At 49.5% G+C, this 10,838-nt stretch overlaps 2 protein-coding genes across 2 annotated transcripts in view; one reads left to right on the forward strand and one right to left on the reverse strand.

Annotated features, from left to right (window-relative positions):
• The window catches only part of ODAD1 (outer dynein arm docking complex subunit 1), a 46,998-nt gene that overhangs the window by 1,645 nt on the left and 34,515 nt on the right, over window positions 1-10,838 (forward strand). The window lies entirely within an intron of this gene.
• On the reverse strand, window positions 2,655-10,792 carry HSD17B14 (hydroxysteroid 17-beta dehydrogenase 14). The gene is made up of 9 exons (XM_038752642.1): window positions 10,668-10,792; window positions 7,929-7,967; window positions 6,784-6,884; window positions 6,605-6,671; window positions 6,415-6,506; window positions 6,126-6,230; window positions 5,828-5,895; window positions 4,028-4,124; window positions 2,655-3,879 (listed from the first exon to the last, which is right to left on the reverse strand). The coding sequence occupies exons 1-9, from the start codon at window positions 10,753-10,755 to the stop codon at window positions 3,709-3,711; spliced, it is 828 nt and encodes a 275-aa protein (XP_038608570.1). The 5' UTR covers window positions 10,756-10,792; the 3' UTR covers window positions 2,655-3,708.

Raw genomic sequence — 10,838 nt, forward strand, 5'->3', positions numbered from 1 at the left:
AGTACAGTGCTCTGCACACAGTAAGCGCTCAATAAATACGATTGATTGATTGATTGATTGAAGGCCCTACTGAGAGCTCACCTCCTCCAGGAGGCCTTCCCACACTCAGCCCCTTCCTTCCTCTCCCCCTCGCCCCCCTCTCCATCCCCCTCATCTTACCTCCTTCCCTTCCCCACAGCACCTGTATATATATTTGTACATATTTATTACTCTATTTATTTTACTTGTACATATCTATTCTATTTATTTTATTTTGTTAGTATGTTTGGTTTTGTTCTCTGTCTCCCCCTTTTAGACTGTGAGCCCACTGTTGGGTAGGGACCGTCTCTATATGTTGCCAACTTGTTCTTCCCAAGCGCTTAGTACAGTGCTCTGCACACAGTAAGCACTCAATAAATATGATTGATTGATTGATTGATTCAAATCCCAGCCCCGCCAATTGTCAGCTTTGGGACTTTGGGCAAGTCACTTCACTTCTCTAGTCCTCAGTTCCCTCATCTCGAAAACGGGGATGGAGGCTGTGAGCCCCGTGTGGGACATCCTGATCACCTTGTAAGCTCTCCAGCGCTTCGAACAGTGCTTGGCACAGAGTAAGCGCTTAATAAATGCTGTCATTATTATTATTATTCTCTGGGCCTCAGTCACCTCATCTGGAAAACGGGGATGGAGGCTGTGAGCCCCACGTGGGACAGCCTCATCACCTTGTAAGCTCTCCAGCGCTTCGAACAATGCTTGGCACAGAGTAAGCGCTTAATAAATGCTGTCATTATTATTATTATTCTCTGGGCCTCAGTCACCTCATCTGGAAAATGGGGATGGAGACTATGAGCCCCCCCGTGGGACAACCTCATCACCTTGTAACCTCACCAGCGCTTAGAACAGTGCTTGGCACATAGTAAGCACTTAATAAATGCCATTATTATTATTACCAAGCGCTGGGGTGGAGACAAGTATGTCATGCTGGACACAAGCATGGGCCTGGGAATCGGAAGGATCTGGGTTCTAATCCCGCCTCCGCCATTCATTCATTCATTCATTCAATCATATTTATTGAGCACTTACTATGTGCAGAGCACTGTACTGAGCACTTGGGAAGTACAAGTCATTTGTCTGCTGTGGCACCTTAGGCAAATCACTTCTCTGTGCTTCAGTTTCATTCAACTTCAAAGCCCTACTGAGAGCTCACCTCCTCCAGGAGGCCTTCCCAGACTGAGCCCCCCTTTTTCCTCTCCTCCTCCCCATCCCCTCCACCCTACCTGCTTCCCCTTCCCACAGCATTTGTATATAAATTTGTACAGATTTATTACTCTATTTTACTTGTACATATTTACTATTCTATTTATTTTGTCAATGATGTGCATAGAGCTTTAATTCTCTTTGTTCTATTTTGACACCTGTCTACATGTTTTGTTTTGTTGTCTGTCTCCCCTTTCTAGACTGTGAGCCCGTTGTTGGGTAGGGACCGTCTGTGTTGCCGACTTACACTTCCCAAGCGCTTAGTACAGTGCTCTGCACAGTAAGCGCTCAATAAATACGATTGAATGAATTAATGAATTTATTGAGCGCTTACTGCGTGCAGAGCACTGTACTAAGCGCATGGGAAGTTCAAGCACAAGTTTCCTCATCTGTCAAATGATGATGAGGACGGTATTTGTTAAGCATCCCCCGGGCCTGGAATGCCCTCCCTCTGCCCATCCGCCAAGCTAGCTCTCTTCCTCCCTTCAAGGCTCTACTGAGAGCTCACCTCCTCCAGGAGGCCTTCCCAGACTGAGCCCCTTCCTTCCTCTCCCCCTCCTCCCCCTCTCCATCTCCCCCATCTTACCTCCTTCCCTTCCCCACAGCACCTGTATATATGTTTGTACGTATTTATTACTCTATTGATTTATTTATGTATTTATTTTACTTGTACATATCTATTCTATTTTATTTTGTTAGTATGTTTGGTTTTGTTCTCTGTCTCCCCCTTTTAGACTGTGAGCCCAGTGTTGGGTAGGGACTGTGTCTATATGTTGCCAACTTGTACTTCCCAAGTGCTTAGTACAGTGCTCTGCACACAGTAAGCGCTCAATAAATACGATTGATTGATTGATTGATTAAGCGCTTACTATGTGCCAAGCACTATTCTAAGCGCTGGGGTAGATACAAAGTAATCGGGTTGTCCCGCATGGGGCTCACAGTCCTCAGCCCCACTTTACAGATGAGGTAACTGAGGCACAGGGAATAATAATAATAAATGGGGATTGAGGCTGGGGGCCCAACGTGGGACGGGGATTGTGTCCAGTCCCATTTGTTTGTATCCACCCCAGCGGTTAGTACAGTACCTGGCACAGAGTAAGCGCTTAACAAATACTACAATTATTATAGTTATTATTATTCAACCTGGGAACCGACTCTCGTTCCCCCATTAGGGCCTCATTAGTATGTACTATTAGAATTATCTCTCTAAGGAAGCCGCTTAATTAACTACTTAGCAGTTATCTCCTTGGGGCACCTGTCCTCCTTCTCAGGAGACTACCACTCCCAGAAGGCCGTGCGGCAAAGCCCCTCGCGCGGAGGCTTCTGGGACTTGTAGTGCGCCTCTAAGCTGGGAGGGGAGGGCGGGGGAAAATGGCGGCGTCGTCGTTCCAAACTGAAGCATCGCTGACAATCAAAACGTGGGGGGAAATAAAATACTTTATTGCATTTTCCCTCTAGCTCCAATCACATTTAGTGGGAAGATGGAAGAGTCAGAACTGGGATAACTTAGGGGAAATAAGTTGCCATAAGGTGAGAGAGTTAGACTCTGAGACCCATGCGGGACAGGGACTGTGTCTAACTTAACTGGCACCTTACCCCAGCGTTTGGCACAGTGTGTGACTCGTAGTAAGCGCTTAACAAATATCATTTAAAAATAAAGACAGGGAGAAAATAGCAGTAGACTCAAGAGGGATTTGGAAAAATTATTGGTCAAGTAGAGGTAGAGTTAGGGCTGGAGAGATGGCCTTGTGTTCGGTCCAGTGCTTAACATGTGCTTAATAAAAGCCAAGATTGTAATTATTATCCCTAACTTTTAAGATGAATGACCAAAACACTGCTCACAGCATATTAATGCCACTGCCAGAAGGCGAATGCCACGAATACCCAGCTGAATGGACCGATTGTTTAACCCCATGACTAGAGGGAACATGATCTTCTGAGGGGAAGATAGAGATAAGGTTGGTGAGGAGGGTGAGAGAAGCAGCATAAATAGAGCACAGAACTGGGGCTCGCTAAACCTGAATTCTAATCTCAGCTCCGCCCCTCACCTGCTGTGTGACTGTGAGCAAGTCACCCCACTTCTCTGTGTCTCAGTTTCCTCATCTATAAAATGGGGATTCAGTATCTTCTCCCTCGCCCTTAGACTGCGAGCCCCATGTGGGGCAGGAATTGTACCCCATCTGATTGTCTTATTTCTACCCCAGCATTTAGTTCAAGTCTTGGAACAGAGTAGGCATTTAAAATACCTCAATTAGTATTATTATTATTTGGTTAGTGGGGGTTGGTTGAGAGGGCTGGAAGGGGAGATTTAGCGCTTAGAACAGTGCCTGGAACATAGTAAGTGCTTAACAAATACCATTAAAAAAAAGTTTACAGAGGTGGGCAGTCCCAGATTTTTGGAGGTCTGGAGTCCTCACGATTTAAGGTTTACGGTTTCTGAGGACTTCAGGTGGATCAGATTTCGTGGGGAAGCTAGGGGCTTCCTTGTGCCTGGGACACGAGAGGAGTCAGGGCCTTGGGGCCATACCCCAGTTCAGCTCCTCCGCTGAGAGGTAGGTCGACCCCCGAGCAGAAGGATCCCTCTGCCGCCAGGAACATGGCAGCTGCCCCCACCTCTGCTGGCGTCCCCAGACGGCCTAGGATCTGGGGAAGGGTTAGGGATGGGGAGAGAGAAGGAGGAAGAGTCAAGGGTCTGAAGAGTTTTCTCCCCAAACCCTGCATCCCACCGCCAGCCTCATTAACCCTACCCTCCAGTTCCAATGTCCAATCTCCTTCCTGCCTCCCACCTTACCTGAGCAGCCTCCCCTTCCCTCACTGCCTTGGAGAGGTCTGGTGTCATCTGGGCCAGTTCCTTCCATAGGGGAGTCCAAATGTTACCAGGGGAGATGCTGTCAGGGGCAGGGGTGAGTGCAAATGGTCAGGACAGCCTCTCTTCCAGTGTCCCCTCTGTCGCCCATATCCTGCAACACCCTCCCTCCTCATATCCATCAGACAATAACTCTCCCCTCCTTCAGAAGCCTTACTGAAGGCACATCTCCTCCAAGAGGCCTTCCCTGCCTAAGCCCTCATTTCTTCTTCTCACACTCCCTCATGCGTCCCTTGCTTCCTTTATTCATCCCTCCTCCCAATCCAAGAGCACTTATGTACATATCTGTAATTTTTTTATATTAATGTCTGTCTCCCCACTCTAGGCTGTAAACTCCTTGTGGGCAGGGAATGTTTCTGGTTTATTATTGTATTCTCCCAAGGTTAGTATGATGCTCTGCACGCAGTAAGCGCTCAATAAATACGACTGACTAAGTAGTTCTCTAAGACAGTGAGCTCCTTGCGGGCAGGGAATGAGTCTATCAACCCTGTTGTATTATTCATTCATTCAATTGTATTTATTGAGCGCTTACTGTGTGCAAATCACTGTACTAAGCACTTGCGAAGTACAAGTTGGCAACATATAGAGAAGGTCCCTACTCCCAACAGCTTAGTACACTGTTCTGCACATAATGGTGTTTATTGAGTACTTATTAATTGATCAACTGTACTGTATTGTTCTCACCCCTAGCACAGTCCCCTGGTTGGTACTCAAATACCACTGACTGATTAATTGATTGATAGTTCAGAGCCCATAAGGAAGAGACCTGAGAGGTCATAATGGTCATTCCCCTTCCTCTACCTGCCCTGGGTTTTACCCTGCCTGGGCAGGGGAATTTCTCAAAGGAGAATCAGTCCCTTACTTAATGGCATTTATTGAGCACTTATATAATAATAATAATAATAATAATAAATGTGGATGGCATTTGTTAAGCGCTTACTATGTGCAAAGCACTGTTCTAGGCACTGGGGGATACAAGGTGATCAGGTTGTCCCATGTGGGGCTCACGGTCTTAATCCCCATTTTACAGATGAGGTAACTGAGGCACAGAGAAGTGACTTGCCCAAAGTCACACAGCTGACAAGCGGCAGAGCCAGGATTTGAACCCATGACTTCTGACTCCCAAGCCCGTGCTCTTTCCACTATATACAGAGCTTAGCACTGTACTAAGTGCTTAGTAGTGTACTAAGAGCCAGCTCTCCTCCCTCCCACTGGGGTATCAATCTTTTTCTTCTCTTGCTGACGTGGACTGAGGTAGAGACTAGCAGATCCCCAGAGTGTAGGATACCCAAGATGTCTCAAGCTCCAGGCCTTAAATCCTTCCAGCCACACTCCCCAACACCAAGCCCTCCTCAATTTCCTTAGGAACCCCGGTGTCCTGGTCCACCACTCTTGATCACCTCCAAGATGCTTCCCCTAATGCCACCCCAGCTCCTTTAAGGAGCCTCGTTCCTCTCCCACTACAACCCAGCCCGCATGCTTCACTCCATCAACACCAACCTACTCGGCCGTCCCTCCCCCCGGCCTCACTGCCATCAACTCTTTGCTCACACCCTCCCTCCTACCTGGAACTTCCCCCCTCCCCCCTACATATGTGACGGACCCCCCCCCCGCCCACTGTCCCCATCCACAGAGTCCTACCTGAAAGCCCCGTTTCCTCCCGAAAACCTTCCCTAAGACCTCTCTAAATGCCACTGATTGAGCCAAGCACTCTGAATTATTTACCAGTTGACCCGAACACCATTTTGACCTTCATCTAGGGCGAGAGCTTTGGTCATGGCAGTGACGGCACCCTGGGGGGAGAAAGGAGAACAAGTCGGGGGGCGCGGGGAGAAGTGTTTGAGAGGGTCTTGGGCCAGGGACTGTGTCTCCCTGGGAACTGGGACCAAAGGAACAGGGCTTCTGGGCTCTGCTCTGGTGCATGCTCAGACTTTACTAGGCCCTGAACCAGGAAGGACCTTTCCCTCCCAATCAGACCTTGTTGCAGCAGGCGGGGGTGGAGAAGGGGTTTGGCCCAACATACTTTGGTAGCCACGTAGGGCACAGCCTCCCTCTGGCCAATGATTGCCACCAAGCTGGAGATGTTGATGATGTTTCCCTGGGTCTTTCTCAGGTGGGGCAAGGCTAGCTGTGAGGAAGGAGGAAGAGCAAAAAACAGAGGTAAGCAGGGGTCAACCTAGTAGCCTGAACCCCTGCCCAACATCACTTCTACTGAAATCTGTCCCCTTTTCTCTGTCTTTCCCCACCTCCTTACCTGCATCTCTGTCTCTCTGCACCCCTCCCACCCTCCCGTGGTCTCTTCCTTCCCCTACCTTGGAGGCCGTGTAGTATCCGAGCAGGTTCAGTTCCAGGAGATCTCGGAACTCCTGAGCCGTCGTGTCCTCTATCCGCTCCGGGCGAGGGTCTGGGGGAGGAAGGAGGTGGCTTTTCAAACTCTTCCCCTTCAGGCGGCCCCTGGAGCCCTCCCTCCTTGTCCTTGCCTCCCTCTGTCAGTGGACTCACGGCGCCCGGCGTTGTTCACCAGGCAGTCCAGTCGACCACAACGCCGTAGTGTCTCGGAGAACAGGGCCTGAGATGCACATGAGGAGACGCAGACAGACCGGCGTTGGCCGGTCAGCTGTGGCCCCCATCTCCAATCCTTCCCTCCCCACCTCTCTGCCAGGGGGTCGGAGTTCACCCACCTGAAGCTCTTCTTCCCGGGTCACATCACACGGCACGAATATGGCTTCCCCGGGGGTGTGGGCTTCCTTCAGGGCCAGCTCCAGGGCCCGGCCTGCTGCCTCTGGGATATGAATGGTTGGTTGGAGGGCAGGCCACTTGGGCCTTGGAGGACTAGGGGTGAGGCCTCCGGGACCTTGAGTAAAATGGGGACTGAGGGAGAGAGGGGCTGGGGGACAGGATGCCTGGGTCCTTGAGAGGCACAGGAGTGGGCATTGCATTGGAGGTTGGGGAGGGAAGGAGTCCTCCATTGTCTGAGGGCCACTCATAAGGAGTAGGGATGGCTGGGGTGATCTTTTGAACACCTCAGTTTCACCTCCCAGAACTCAGTCCCTGATTTCTCCCCATATCACAATAGATCGGCCAGCATGGCCTAGGGGATACACTAGGCTGGAAGTCAGAAGAACCTGGGTTCTAATCCCGGCTCCGCCACTTGTCTACTGTGTGACCTTGGGCAAGTCACAACTTCTCTGTGCCTCAGTCACCTTGTCTGTAAAAGGGAGATTAAGACTGTGAGCCCCGGTAAGACTGTGTCCAACCTGATTAACTTGTACCTTACCCCAGCACTTAGTACAGTGCGTGGCCCATAGTAAGTGTTTAATAAATACTACTAAAAAAAAAATTCTCATCTCAGCCTCGCCTACCCTGGGTGGCACCTGAAACTGCGAGAGAACTGGGGTACCTGAAGGCAGTTAGGCGATCAGAGAAGCAGCATGGCTCAGTGGAAAGAGCACGGGCTGAGGAGTCAGAGGTCATGGGATCAAATCCCTGCTCTGCCAACTGTCAGCTGGGTGATTTGGGGCAAGTCACTTAACTTCTCTGTGCCTCAGTTCCCTCATCTGTGAAATGGGGATGAAGACTGTGAGCCCCCTGTGGGACAACCTGATCACCTTGTAACCTCCCCAGCATTTGGAACAGTGCTTTGCACATAGTAAATGCTTAATAAATGCCATTATTATTATTATTATTAGAGGTGGGTGGGGGAAGAAGACGGGATTGAGGGGAGAAAATTTGGGTGGGAGATAGGGTGAGGAAGAGCAGGGAGAACCTGGGCAGTGAGGATTTGGATTGGCAAACTAGGTTCCCGGGCACCTGGGTCCACACTCACCATCTTTGTCACAGAAGACAACCCGGGCTCCTTGATCCACTGGAGACGGCGGAGAGAAGGGGACAGTGGAAGAGATTAATTAATTAATGTTGGTATTTGTTAAGCACTTACTATGTGGTAAGCACTGTTCTAAGCGCTGGGGAGGTTACAAGGTGATCAGGTTGTCCCACGTGGGGCTCACAGTCGTAATCCCCATTTTACAGACGAGGGAACTGAGGCATAGAGAAGTTAAGTGGCTTGCCCAAAGTCACCCAGCTGACAAGTGGCTGAGCCGGAATTTCTAGACTGTGAGCCCGTTGTTGGGTAGGGACCGTCTCTATATGTTGCCAACTGGTACTTCTCAAGCGCTAAGTACAGTGCTCTGCACACAGTAAGCACTCAATAAATACGATTGAATGAATGAATGAATTCGAACCCATGAGCTCTGACTCCCAAGCCCGTGCTCTTTACACTGTGCCACGCTGCTTCTCTGGGTTATAGTGTACTCTCTAAAGCGCTTAGTACAGTGCTCTGCACACAGTAAGCACTCAATAAATACGATTGCATGAATGAATGAATTCGAACCCATGAGCTCTGACTCCCAAGCCCGTGCTCTTTACACTGTGTCACGCTGCTTCTCTGGGTTATAGTGTACTCTCTAAAGCGCTTAGTACAGTGCTCTGCCAGAGTAAGCGCTCAATAAATGACTCAATGAAGCGATCTCTGCCGCCCTCTGCTGGCCCCGGGGGAGCTGTGCCCACCTGCCCCCCGTGACGCCCATTCCCGTGATCGCAGGGCAGGGGTCGAAGGGCGGATGGACCCCACCTCCCCAGCTCTCCCCATCTCCTCCTCCTCCTCCTCTCCCTACTTCCAATGCATCCCCCTTCAAAATTCACTCAATCCTATTTATTGGTCATGGGTCCAAATCCCAGCTCCGCCAATTGTCAGCTGTGTGACTTTGGGCAAGTCACTTCACTTCTCTGTGCCTCAGTTCCCTCATCTGTAAAATGGCTCTGTCTCCCCCTTCTAGACTGTGAGCCCACTGTTGGGCAGGGACCGTCTCTATATGTTGCCAACTTGTACTCTGCACACAGTAAGCGCTCAATAAATACGATTGATTAATTGATTGATTAAGATTGTGAGCCCCCCGTGGGACAACCTGATCACCTTGTAACCTCCCTAGCGCTTAGAACAGTGCTTTGCACATAGAAAGCGCTTAACAAATACCATTATTATTATTTATTGGTCGTGGGTTCAAATCCCACTCTGCCAATTGTCAGCTGTGTGACTTTGGGCAAGTCAGTTAACTTCTCTGTGCCTCAGTTCCTCAAATGTAAAACGGGGATTAAGACAGTGAGCCGCTCGCGGGACATCCTGATCACCTTGTAACCTCTCCAGCACTTAGAACGGTGCTTTGCACATAGTAAGCGCTCAACAAATGCCATCATTATTATTATTTGTTGAGCGCTTACTGTGCGACGAGCACTGTACTAAACGCCTGGGTGAGTATGATATACCAAGAAACGGACACAATCCCTGCCCACGACGAGTTCAGTCTAGAAGACTGAAGTGAAGTGAAGTGAAGAGAAGTGAAGTGACTTGCCCAAAGCTTTTTCATCTTCCTTCCAGGCTTTTTTTCCCCAGGCCCCCATCCGCCTCGTCTTTCATTCATTCATTCAATCGTATTTATTGAGCGCTTACTGTGTGCTAAGCGCTTGGGAAGTACAAGTTGGCAATGTATGTGCACTTATGTACACAAGCCCTAATTTATTTATTTCTATGAATGTCTGTCTCCTCCACTTTTCATTCATTCCTTCATTCAATCGTATTTATTGAGCGCTTACTGTACGAGGCGCTTGGGGAGTCCAAGTTGGCAACAGTCCAGTGCTCTGCACGCAGGAAGTGCTCAATAAATACGATTGAATCAATCATTCGTATTTATTGAGTGCTTACTGTGTGCAGAGCACTGTACTAAGCGCTTGGGAAGTCCAAGTTGGCAACATATAGAGACAATCCCTACCCAACAGTGGGCTCACAGTCTGAAAGGGGGAGACAGAGAACAAAACCAAACATACTAACAAAATAAAATAAATAGAATAGATATGTACAAGTAAAATAAATAAAGTAATAAATATGTACAAACATATATACAGGTGCTGTGGGGAAGGGAAGGAGGTAAGATGGGGGGGATGGAGAGGGGGACGAGGGGGAGAGGAAGGAAGGGGCTCAGTCTGGGCCCCTTTCAGATTCAGATTGAATGACTGAATGAACGTATAGAGACGGTCCCTACTTTTCCAAACCCAGCCCATCCCCCGCGCTTCCCAAGCACTCCCGCCCCCAGATTCCCTCCCCAGCGCTTAGAACAGTGCTTTGCACATAGTAAGCGCTTAATAAATGCCATTATTATTCCCCGCAGCCCCCAGGATCTCCTCGCCCTCCTTCATCATCATCAATCGTATTTATTGAGCGCTTACTATGTGCAGAGCACTGTACTACGCGCTTGGGAAGTACAAATTGGCAACATAGAGAGACAGTCCCTACCCAACAGGGGGCTCACAGTCTAAAAGGGGGAGACAGAGAACAAAACCAAACATACTAACCAAATAAAATAAATAGAATAGATATGTACAAATAAAATAGAGTAATAAATATGTACAGACATATATACAGGTGCTGTGGGGAAGGGAAGGAGGTAAGATGGGGGGGATGGAGAGGGGGAGAGGAAGGAAGGGGCTCAGTTTGGGAAGGCCTCCTTCATACCAAAGGTCCGCACGATGCCCTCGCCGATGCCCCGGCCGCCCCCGGTCACCACGGCCACCCGCCCGGCGTAGCGCTGCCCGGTGGCCATACCGCTCCCGTTCCTCCCTCGTCCGCAACCGGGACACAGAGAGCGAGGGAGCGGGATGGCAAAGAAAAAGCAGAGGAGGCGGG

This window comes from Tachyglossus aculeatus, chromosome 10 (genome assembly GCF_015852505.1).
Source record: "Tachyglossus aculeatus isolate mTacAcu1 chromosome 10, mTacAcu1.pri, whole genome shotgun sequence".
Lineage (NCBI taxonomy): Eukaryota > Metazoa > Chordata > Mammalia > Monotremata > Tachyglossidae > Tachyglossus > Tachyglossus aculeatus.

Excerpts from the sequence above, each read along its gene's own strand:
- HSD17B14 (XM_038752642.1), bottom strand. The coding sequence starts at position 10,755 with ATGGCCACCGGGCAGCGCTACGCCGGGCGGGTGGCCGTGGTGACCGGG. Across the intron at positions 7,968-10,667 it reads GGGCATCGTGCGGACCTTTG|TGGATCAAGGAGCCCGGGTT; the intron begins GTATGAAGGAGG and ends CGCCGTCTCCAG. Across the intron at positions 5,896-6,125 it reads TGCCCTACGTGGCTACCAAA|GGTGCCGTCACTGCCATGAC; the intron begins GTATGTTGGGCC and ends TTCTCCCCCCAG.